This window comes from Oxyura jamaicensis, chromosome 1 (genome assembly GCF_011077185.1).
Source record: "Oxyura jamaicensis isolate SHBP4307 breed ruddy duck chromosome 1, BPBGC_Ojam_1.0, whole genome shotgun sequence".
NCBI classification, from domain to species: Eukaryota; Metazoa; Chordata; class Aves; order Anseriformes; family Anatidae; genus Oxyura; species Oxyura jamaicensis.
The window spans coordinates 187,168,041-187,179,503 of NC_048893.1; the positions used below are offsets into that span (position 1 = coordinate 187,168,041).

General features: G+C 40.1%; 1 protein-coding gene and 1 long non-coding RNA gene across 3 annotated transcripts in view; both read left to right on the plus strand.

Moving 5' to 3' along the window:
• The window catches only part of RDX (radixin), a 39,716-nt gene extending 35,470 nt beyond the window's left edge, over positions 1-4,246 (plus strand). For both annotated transcript variants that reach the window (XM_035326925.1, XM_035326934.1), the window contains 2 exons: positions 634-876; positions 1,851-4,246. In XM_035326925.1, the coding sequence (XP_035182816.1) occupies positions 634-876; positions 1,851-2,015 (408 nt within the window). In that variant the 3' untranslated portion in view covers positions 2,016-4,246. The remainder of the gene's footprint in view (positions 1-633; positions 877-1,850) is intronic.
• Positions 4,247-4,881: 635 nt separating this feature from the next.
• LOC118167521 lies at positions 4,882-8,528 on the plus strand. Its single transcript, XR_004751178.1, has 2 exons — positions 4,882-6,310; positions 6,464-8,528. It is a non-coding gene; the product is annotated as an uncharacterized LOC118167521 (long non-coding RNA).
• Positions 8,529-11,463: the final 2,935 nt, after the last annotated feature.

Sequence of the window (11,463 nt, forward strand, 5' to 3'; positions counted from 1 at the left end):
GGCGGGTGACGGAGCCCTGGGACAGGCTGACAGAGAGGCTGTGGGGTCTCCTCCTTGGGGGTCTCCAAAAGCCGCCTGGATGTGGTCCTGGGCAGCCTGCTCCGGGTGTCCCTGCTTGAGCAGGAGGTTTGGACTAGATGGCCTCCAGGGGTCCCTGCCAATCCTTATTCTGTGATTCTGTGAAAATATTTCTTCACAATTTGTAATTGACTATGGAATGTGCATACTAGCTGTATACACAGGTTCAGAAAGTGATTGAACAATTTCTTATTAAAGTTCTGGTTGTATATGAAATTCAAGGACATCACCTTTGTTTAGGAAGTCCCTGAGACTCAAATTTCTGGAGGCTGTAAAAGATGGAAAGTAATCAATATACTGCCCTCTCTGACTCTTCTCTCACTCTTCTATGGCTACTGCTGGAAATGGGTGGACTAAATGGGCCTACAGTATAGCTGGTTTTAGTCATTACCTCTTTTACCTTGTTTTTTAACAGCTTTCAGCATCTAGGCTTTTCCTGTGTCATTTATAGATGCGGTTTCCATGTATCTAAAGCCATCTCAAATACTTCTTTCTAATTTTCTGATTATTTGTAAATCAGTTTTAAAGATGTTAAGTGTTGTTTGCTTTATTTAGGCTTTTGCAGCCCAGGAGGACTTGGAAAAGACCAAAGAAGAACTGAAATCTGTGATGTCTGCTCCTCCTCCACCTCCTCCCCCACCAGTTATTCCTCCAACAGAGAACGAACACGATGAGCATGATGAGAACAATGCTGAAGCCAGTGCAGAGCTGTCTTCTGATGGTGTCATGAATCACAGGAGTGAGGAAGAACGGGTAACAGAAACACAGAAAAATGAACGTGTTAAGAAACAACTCCAGGTAATGAAGACTTACAGTTGCATCGACATAATTCAGGCTTTGGGTTTTTATTCTTTGCTTGTCAAAAATCTCATTGAAGTTAAGAAAATACCCTTATCACTTACTTTGTTTTATTACTATTTAACCAATGTCCTTCATAGTGCTCTAGCAGCAGAAGAAAGGGGAAGGCTGGATGGAAGATTATGCTTTATAGCTTAGAAGTATTACTATGTTTTCACATTGGACAGTAAAGATTTCTAGTCATTATTATGATGCCCAGGACACTGAATGCTAAAACATAACACTTTCCTTCTTAAATTACTGAAATTAAGTAGTATGAACAGATGCTTGCTTCATAGTGTTTGGGTTTATTTGCAGTTGCTCAGACTTCGTAAGTGCAAAAACTGAAATATGCCCATTTAGGATGAATCTTAATTCCCTGAAGAAGAGCATTTACTTGTAGGCTAGCCTACCTCTAAAAGCATCTCTCAAAGTACAATAATCTAATATCAGTGGTAACAATTTGCTGTGTTAAGAAATCTCTGTTTGGAGAGGAAATAAATGAGAAGTTGCTTCTTTTTTTGGCAGCAATATCTTAGTAGTGTGATTCGGTAATTTTTATTTTCTGCTTGAACAGTCACTGACAGAATCAGGAGGATGACTGTGCTGCCTTTAGTTAGGCAGAAATAGAAATAAGATCATTCTCCTGCCTTTTCCTGCTGGTCCCTCTTTTCTTAGATGTTAGGGTATGAGGCTTTTTTTTTTTTTTACTTTGACGCTCACGCTTCTATAAGGAAAGAATCCTGTGTCGCTGCTGCTTTTCTCTTCCTTCTGCAGTCTGATAGACCTCCCAGCTTCTGTTACTGAACATTACTGAAAGTATTTCATTAGTTGGCATTCAAGAAATTCCAAGCTGCAAAATAGATGTTATCAGAAATTCCAGAATCATTAAAAGATTAGTTAAAGCACTCAAATGCAAATATTTTATTCAACAGGCTTTAAGTTCTGAGTTGGCTCAAGCCAGAGACGAAACCAAGAAAACACAAAATGATGTTCTTCATGCTGAGAATGTTAAAGCAGGCCGTGATAAGTACAAGACACTTCGACAAATCCGACAAGGCAATACAAAGCAGCGTATCGATGAGTTTGAAGCAATGTGAGAGCTGTTATTTTGCATATATGTTCCTCGTAAAGCTGAACCACCAGCAGAGATAAAAGCAGGGCTTTACATATTTGATGGATTGCACCCCACTTTGCCAAAGCACTTAATACCAGTGTGACTGCAGTGGTCAGAAGACAAATTTATGGGAAGCTATTCAACAGTAAGGCAGTCTGTCATCCTAACTTCTGCGGGGGGAGGATGTGGAGAATAATAGCATTTTTTCCCCCCATCATGTCTTCAGTTTTATTGTTTTGTAGTTTTTTCTTTGAAAACTGATGTGAAGTATATACTGACTGACAAGTGTACATACTGCTTAAACCTTAAGAAATAGAAAGAATAATGGAGCCGAACCTAAACTGGATAGGTACTACTGTTTCAGTATGATGAAGTTTTGAAATCACATTTTTCAATGTAGCTACACCACTAAGAGTTTAATATCACTGACTTCCAGTTTCCTTTTTTCTTTTTTTCCCCCTCCCAAGTCAAGTTCTTTGGTGTTTCATGTCCTGTCATCATTGATGGTTTTCTTTGCCTACCTGTTCACAAAGGTCTGGATGGCAGGTGGTAGTTCCAGGAGATGTTTTTTTAAATGGAACACTACCTGTGGGCAGCACATGGCTGCGAATAGGCTTGAATAAGTATTGCTTTGCCTAGGTGATTATTTTAGACGCGCAAAATGTTCTAACGCAGCAAAATAAAATTTAAAAAAAAAAAAGCTTTGTAAGCTATTTGCTTGTAATTATTTTATTTGCAGTAGGGAGACCTGGACCTTTCTGGCAAGGGAGCATATGAAAACATCAGTCCCAGGGAGGGGACAGTATCCTACCTCACTACTACATACATGATGACTGGTCCTTCAAACACCAGGGAAAAAGCTCTGTTCAAACTGACTGTCTCTATTCAGTAATATCACAAATGCTAGGAGCCCCCACTCCTAGGATTTCCTTTGAATTCAAGAAGGATTTATAGTGCTAAATGCTATTTAACTGCCTTTTGTTGAGTTTAAATTGTAAAAGCATCTTACGTTTTTTAAAGCTGGAACCTGTCACTGGTATACTATCTTCTGGGAGGGGTGTAGAAGGTGCTTAATAGTTAATCTGGTTTTAGGTTTCCAAATAAAAATGAAAGTTCCCAGAGTTGGAGTAAAAGTATCTGTAGCTTCAGTTCTCATTGAAGCTGTTGTAATTGTCATATCTGATGTCAATCATGAAGTCCTTTCTCTCCTGAGAAGGAGACTCGCTCCTTTTTTCATGTATTTTTCTGAGAAACCTGCTTAGAAAATGAACTTTAGAAATACCTTCACAGTTAATGTGAACTGCAGTTGTGCGTTCTGTTGCAGTACCCTAGTAAATATGTACAATGGAAGAACCCTGCTTTCTCTGAGGATGGTTCAGCTCTCTTCTGTTTGATATTATGCACTCATAAATTTACACTTATCTATTAAAATTTGCCATTTTATTAAACATTTTTTTCATGCACAATAGGTTTAATTTTTCTTATGAACAGTCCAACTAAGGCTTTTTTATTTTGCAGTTAAAGGTTGGCTATGTGGGGTGACATCATGAAAATAAAATAAAGAAACATTAATATATTTTTGGTTTGTGGGGCTAAACATATCTCATTAACCTTGAGGACTGATGTGCGGATGGTGTACACGTGCTTCAAAATGCTGCTTGGTGGAAGCTGGTGTTTCTGCTTGTGGTGCATTGTAAGAACAGTTCTTGTTTCACAGGCTTCACACACTGAAGCATGAGCAAATTTCTGAAGTATTCGAACAGTTTGCCATATTAGGTGAAACGCTGTGCTTCCAAGGAGTTCTTTTTTCCCTGGAAAGTGTGCACTACCGTTGATGCATCAGTTTCAGTGTTGGGGAAAAATACCAGTAAAGTTTGCTGTTCATAAATCTACAGTATATAGAATAGGGGTAAATGGATTAGATCCATTTATAAAGCTGTGTGATTTTTTTCTAAAAACAACCAGGAACAACCATTTGTACTCTGGATTTTCACAATGAACAAAGTGGTAATAGATGCTGTCACCAGCATTTGGGAATACTTACTGGTGCAGAAGTACTAAGAATACATTTAATGATTACTTGGTGAAGTAATTTTCCACATGCTTTTTCCTTTAGCATCCTGTTTTGTGTTGTACAATTAAGCTACAATTACATCTACTATTTTGGATAACATTCATTGGTTAACAATAAAGAGATACAGTTAATTTCTCTGAGGTCCATTGTTGTTATTTAAAGCACTTTTTATTTCTGACAGTTCTATTAAATGCACTCTATTAGGCTTTTTCAAGAGCAGTGTACAAGCATTGGTAATCCATCTTTTGTTTCACAGGATGGTCAAACTGTTTAAAAATAAATTATTAAATTCTCCGTAGACAATGGTACTCATGAAATTGCCGCATACAGCTGGGAGAACGCATGGGTGATTGTTGATTCAGAATGGGATTGGAAACATATTGGTTCTCCTGAGCTGAGGGTAGTTCGGCCACATAAGAAATTTGTGGGTAATGTAAGAACTTTCAATCACTGCCGACATATTGCTTAGCCCCAGGACAAGTGAAATTTAATTTTAAGTCAAAGTCTTAAAGATTAGAACAAACTTTTTTTTATGATATTACACCTTATAGTAGACCATGCTGTCAAATACATGCATAGCTGTATGTTTTCTGTAATGGCAAGTTCATAACTTTTTCACCCCTCTACTGCACTAGGAGAAGGGCAGGAGCAGTCCTGCATAAATAAGTACATAAATTAATCTGCTCTCACACAAATTGGGCCTCCTCTCAGGTGACTTTCTGTTTGGTCCTGTGTTTGCACTTGCACTCAAATGCAAGCACATAACTCTTTTTGTTACTGTGTATGGTAGGATTGTTAAGATGAATTAAAACACTTGTAACTCTGCTTTTAGCTTACATTTCCTCCTTCTTGAAGCCCCTTCTGCTGGAGATTAGGTTAAAGTTTCTTGTTTGTTAGCTTCTGCCATAGGTACGTAACTCAGAATATTGTGCTTGAAAGGGGAGGTAAGTGCTTTGTAAGTGGCTTCTTTAAATATGCTCTTGAGATGGAGGAAAAAAAAGTGTTGCTATTTAAAGGCCAGACTAACACAATCACTTCGAATGCTTCATTGTAAAAGAAGAGATTTTGTCTTTTTAAAATAGGTCCCTCTGCACATTGAAACTTGGATTTCTATTAGTTGGATCTTCAACTACGTGTTTCTTACTCCATATATTTTGTCCAAAACAGAACAAAGCTCATGCCTACGTTTTTAAATGCAGTTGGGGACCATTATTTTGCTTTTGCCTTTTTCTTAGAACGTGTTCTCCAGGGTTGTTCAGGTTACTTGCTTAACCACCTCTGAGGAGAAAAGAGGTCTGTTCTAAACAAAAGACTGAACTTATGAGAAGATGATACTTCTCTCTCTCTCACAATGACAACATAGAGGTTAAAATGATCAGTTAAAAACCTTTTGCTTTGGAAAAGGAACTTCTATGCAAGCATTTTCCACGTCTTCATGGGTGGATCATCCAACATATCTTGTTCTCCCTCAGACACCAAATTAATTTCAAGAACTGGGGTTTTTAACAAAGGTGTGCTCCCATGGAATGAGGTGGATGATACTAGCCTTTGTAAGAGTGTTTTCTGAGTAGAATTGTCGACCCAAGAAAATCAAAAGCTACCTTTCAAAAGAGCCTGATGCGGTGTTCACTTACTACTAGAAGCTGTCCCATATGCACAGCATGCTGTATCTGGATGAGAAGATTTTTTTTTAGGAAAACACAGTAAAATGTCAATGGATCAATGTACAAACTGATATTTTTTGACCCTTCAGAGCATATTCCTGTAGCTGTGCTTAGAGGTGAGAGGATCTGCCTCCCAGCTGAGGTGCTGTGCTGGTTTGTCACCTGGGAGAATGGCAAGGGGCTGGTTCTGGCTGCTGTGGGTGCCTCCCAGGTAGTGTCTGCCCGCTCTGCTCCCAGGCAGGCCACGCAGCACCTCTCCTGCCTAGCCAGTTGGTCTGCAGGCACCTGGGCGTTACACGACTGGGCCATTTCCCAGTTTGGGGACCCAGCCAGCAGCAAGGAGCATCTCAGGGCTGGGAGGGACGGTATGACGGTGAAACTTCACGGTGGCAGGGGGCTGTTGGAAAAGAAATGCCGTGTGGTGAGGTAGGATCCTTAACTGGCAGATTTATTCACTTGTGTCAAGGCCTTGTCACTTTATTCTTACAGCATCCATAAATTTATTCTGAGAGTTGGTTAGCAAACTCAGCAGCTGGTTTGGTAGAAAGTGATGCACTTCTCATTTCACAGAGCTGAGTTCTACATCTGTAGGCGCAGGCCAGCCACCTGATTTTTCTTCTGACTGTTGGAATCTGTCGCTTGTGTTCACTTTACTCTCTGCAGATTCTGAGTTGATTTGCCGTACCCAAGTAGAGATTGCCAACGCTATCAAATATAGATGTTTCATGTAATGCCAATAAAGAGGACTAAAAAAGCCAACAACAAAAAACACTTCCCCTCAAAACTCCAAATCTAAACAATCACGTTTCTTGACAATAAGAAACCGCAGTACTTGCAGCAGTGCCTGCAGTATTCCACGTATTCAGGGAGAAGCAGCTTATGTCCACACAGCTCGTAGCACAGGGAGAGTTAGCAAAGGGAAACGAATCGCTTTGACGTGTTGGGATTCTGTGAGGTGCTTGTATTGGCTTTTGGAAATAACTTGTCAGAGTTTCTGTTCACAGCAGTAGGCGTTAGGCAGCAGAAGAAACCAGGGGAGATGGAAACACACGTGAAAGGAGGAGGCCTGCTTGGTGCAGATATTCCTAATGCACGTGTGCATGGGAGTTAATGTTCCTTGTGCTCTGGATAAATGGATCAGGTGAAAAGACATCAAGCTCAGAGGTAGGACGCTGTTTTTTTGGTTTTGCATTGCTTTATTTTGTTTATTTTAGACTATCCTATTTACACCAGAGGGCTTGCTGTTATCTCAATATTTAGCTGAAGGCTTTTAGGAGGCCTCTTGCTGAACACTGAAAGATCTTGGAGCTCTTTAAAACAAGGTGTACCCAGACTGCCCACTGCGTAGCTTGTTAAATCTCAGCAGGCAGCCTCTGCAGTCTGATGATTTTGCTTTAGAGCCTTTCTACCGTCACGGTTTTAGCTGCCCCATTGCTCGTTCCAGCAACGTGAAACCCATGTGTACCCACGTGAAACAGCGATCTCGTGACGGGCTCTGTGACCACATACGCGGAACTCTGCAGGTTCTCATATCAAGCTTACAGTTCCCCGTGGCCTCAGCTTTCACGCTTGTTATTCACATCAATTTCTTTTTTGAAATAGGATTTACCATCTTAATCCGTGATTTCAATAATTTTCTACAAAGCTGAGCTCCTAGTAAAAGCCTGACTCTGTGTCAAGTGTTTTCTTAAAATACATCATCTTGATGAGTTGAAATAGTCTAGCTTTTCTTTTATTTAAACAACACTTCTGATTAATTAATCTCTATGAATATGGTAATTGCAGTCGTAATGCCAGAGGTTCATTTGCATTGGGACTGAAGCTGAAAACTTTTCTGCAAGTGCACTTCGATTGTCAACACAGCTAGTCTAGAACGTGCAGGTAACATCCAGAGTACCTAGGGTACACCCCTGTGTGTATCCAGCCCTCCTCTTGGTTACAGGGAATAAATTCATTTATGTCTTGAGTGAGCGGATTCAGTATTGCAGGGATTTGGGATAGGACAGCAAGATTGTTCACGTATCAAAAAAAAAACAACTGAAGCTGTGAGAAATCTTCATAACATTAATCTGCTCTCCTACTTTGCTTCTTATTCTGGATAATTTTTCTTCAGTTTAATTCATGTTTTAAATTCTTGGATCTCTTGTGACCAGAGTTTCAGGCAACTGTCATGCTGCTCAAGTACCAGTCACACTTCTCTGTACCATTTGAAAACACGGCTCTTGCTCTTGCTCTTTCTCTTCTTTAGCATTTGGCATCTTTACGTAGTTGTTTTCCACAAAGCATGCACATTTGTCATACTTAAATTTACATCTACTACTGCTTGGAACAATCTCTGGATTAACTTAGGCTCCGTGTTCTCGTATCAAGCATGCATGGCGAATGCCAGCTTTTAAAAGTAATGCATATGGTGACGATACAATAATTGCAAGGAGCATTCTGGAGAACAGAGAATGTCAGAAAATAAGTATATGAATATGCCCAGAAAACTGGGGAAGATATGAATCAGTGTTTGTACCCATGAGGCTCAACTTTGAGCCTAGCCCTAGTCACGCAGAGAAGGGAGCACGTGGGAGAGACGTTTCTATTTGTCTAATTCTGTTGCTTTGTGGCCTATCTGCCTGGCTGGACCAAGCGAGAGAGAGAGGGCTGGAACAGGATGGTTGTGCTTGCTCAAGCAGCAGAACAGCCAGCTGCAGTTGCACAGCGCCGTGGCTTTGCTCTTCAATACAGCAGTTGTCGTGGATGTAAAAATCCTGACAAGAAAACAGACGGACTAGCTTACCTTTTCCTGCAGACTGTTATACAAAGGAGTCACGTCTAAGTTTCTGCCTGCCTTCAAATTTCATCTGTAGGTCACCCTGGTTGAAACTGAAGTCCTCTGTAACATAAGCACTGCTACCTTTGAGGAGTTACCCAGCTGTTCTTCAGCCCATGTGTTTAAGAAGTAGTGGCAGGCGTGGGTGGGGTAAAAGATCTCTTACATGTCTGTGCATTTTCATACTGGACCATGAAAACAAATTTTGGAGAACCTTCTTTCTGACAGTGACTTCGATGTGGTCTGTGTGACTTTTTTATATGCATTTCTCCCAGTCCCTGAACTGGTTCCTACTTCTCACCTTGTCTTAATACTGTTATTTTTTTTTAACTTGCTAGTGCTTCGTGCCATTAATTTTACTCGAAGAATAGATTTCAATTTATATCCTTGCTTGCTTTAATGCAATTAACTTTTGTTTCAGTGTGAGAATGCGAATTATGCAAGATCTTCATTCCCTGACCTAATTACTCATTTTAAAACATTGTGGGGTAAAAAGGGTTGAAGCCCCAAGACTTACCGAAAGAAATACTTCGTAGACTACGTAGACAGCTAACACAAAGTGAAAATGAGAGGCAGGCAGCTACGTACGGCAAGGTAACCCTTCTCCCAAACTCACTTTATTGCAGCAAAGTACTTTGGTAAAATTCACTATTTATTTATTTATTGACACTTGCTGGATTCTTCAAAGAGCCTTGTAGAAAAGAATACCGTGTATGTCTTCCTACAGTCATATTTCAGTGGTGGATTATTGTATCAATTTAAGAGTAAAAATGCCTTTTTCTTCCCCAGTGATTTTGTAAAGTTGTGTTTTGCCTAGGTCACCAAAAGTAGCTTTGCAATCTGGAGATTAACGGGTGAAACTGTTTTCTGAAGAAAAGGTGCTCTAACCTGCATTTGGCTGAACTTGATGATGTGTGAAAAAACACATAGCATAGACTGCAGATTGCTAATGCAGTATGTAGCATCAGGCCTTACTATGGCTGTATTGAAATGAAATATACCGTTAGCAACTTCTTTGAAACGAATTTTGATCTTGGGTAGGTTTAAAAATAAACCATTTTCAAAGCTAACAGTGTTTGAAACATGACTTAAAATGTTACAGAGCGAGTATGGTTCAGTTTTCCCGTGATATCAAAATCAGATGTATTTACCTGCACCTTTGTTTTTATCCTCCTGCAAAAGCCAGTTGTGTCTGGGCATTTACCAGTACCAGGAAGCACTTCACTGGTTTCAGAGGTACCTTCCCCATCTCCAGTTTCTCTCACTGCCAATCTCCTCCCACACCCCACCAGCAATCGCTGCAAGACTTCTAAAACACCAGTGTTGTTAGTACTTCTGAATCTTAACCACCCATCGTATTTGCTTGTACTCAGGCCCTGGAAGTTCCCACTTTCTGTGCCAGCAAATGATTTGTGTGGGAAGCAGGCTGCGGCGTAAAAGTTGATGTGGTGTTCCTGCGTGTTACGTGCTGTGGTTGCGCTAGTAAACATGAAACAGTGCTTTGAGGGCTTCGTACTTCTCCACAGCAATTCATCCCCCGAGCTTGTTAAGTGATGAAGAGAGTCTGGTAATTAAAAGTCTTTTCCTGACTCCCTCGGAATAAAATTTGGGTTTATTAATACTTGCTGATGAAATGTTTTGTTGAAACAATCGCAATGAGAGGTTGGCGCTATAATTGATCTTTTAAATTCATCGTTCCTATTCTTTCTGTATTCAGAATGTGTTTAAAGAAATTCATTGTCAAAAAGGAAAACATTTTTCAAGCCACTTCAACAATGAATTTCCATAAAAAAATAAACAAGGAACATCTGCATTTTTTTTGGTATCCTCGCACACAGAAACAATACATTTGACTCACTGTCGATTTCAATCAGAGGACTTCAAACTTCAGGAGAAAAGTAAATTTGAGAAATTCTTTATGCTGTTCTCACAAATAGCAAACATTTCTCAAAAGGCAATGAACTGAACAAACTAAACCACAGAGCTTACCCCGCAAACAGCACATGTGTGATGCTACAAGGAAGAGATGTCGGAAATAGTATTGGCTGTGATTGAATGTTCTACAACCATGTCCCATACCTCGTGCACTTATCCACAGTGCAGCTTATTTCAGCCACCTTTGGAAGCAGTTTTAACACAGTCTTACATCATGCTCAGTTGTCATCTGTGTTGTCTGCATTAGCAAATTAATCCTGTAAAACTATTCCCTGAGTGAATTTTAGGGCAGGGGCTTTGTAAGGCTAAAATTTGCCATCAAAACTCTACTGGTATGTGAAAAATAAATAATAATAATAAAAAAGAAATAAAAAAATTGACTTGGGCATGCAACAGTTGTTGAACAAAGATGGCCCTGGTTTTTGTGAGCTGAAATTTGATGAAGGTTCTCCATGTGTGTGGGGGTGGGTATTGGCTACAGAACAACGTTTTTCTAAAATCATTCTTTTGTGGTGCTCCCTCATTCTGCTGGCATCTTTGAAACAAAATTCCTTCAGACATTACATTCAGGAATTTGATACTTCAGAGCAGTTACAGAGAGTGACGTACGGCTCTTACGATGTTGCTGCATGACTCTGTTTATTGCCTTTGTTTCGTATCTTTGCTAAATCTGCTTGACTTCTCTGTGTCTTTCTGTGCAGGTTACAAAAGTACGATCTCTTGCAGCCCTTAGGATAGGAACGAGGTAAAGATCAGCAGAAGACCTGGGGTCTGCCAAGGCCTGCCATTGCGCTTCTGTCAATCTGGAGAGTTTACAGCACTTTAAATTAGGTGCTACCTGGTCCACGAAGACTTTTCTGCAAGGACCAGGAAGTGCTATTGAAACATTTCATTAATGCTCGGTTCTCTCCGATCTCTCTAAATCTCTTTGTTGTCTTTT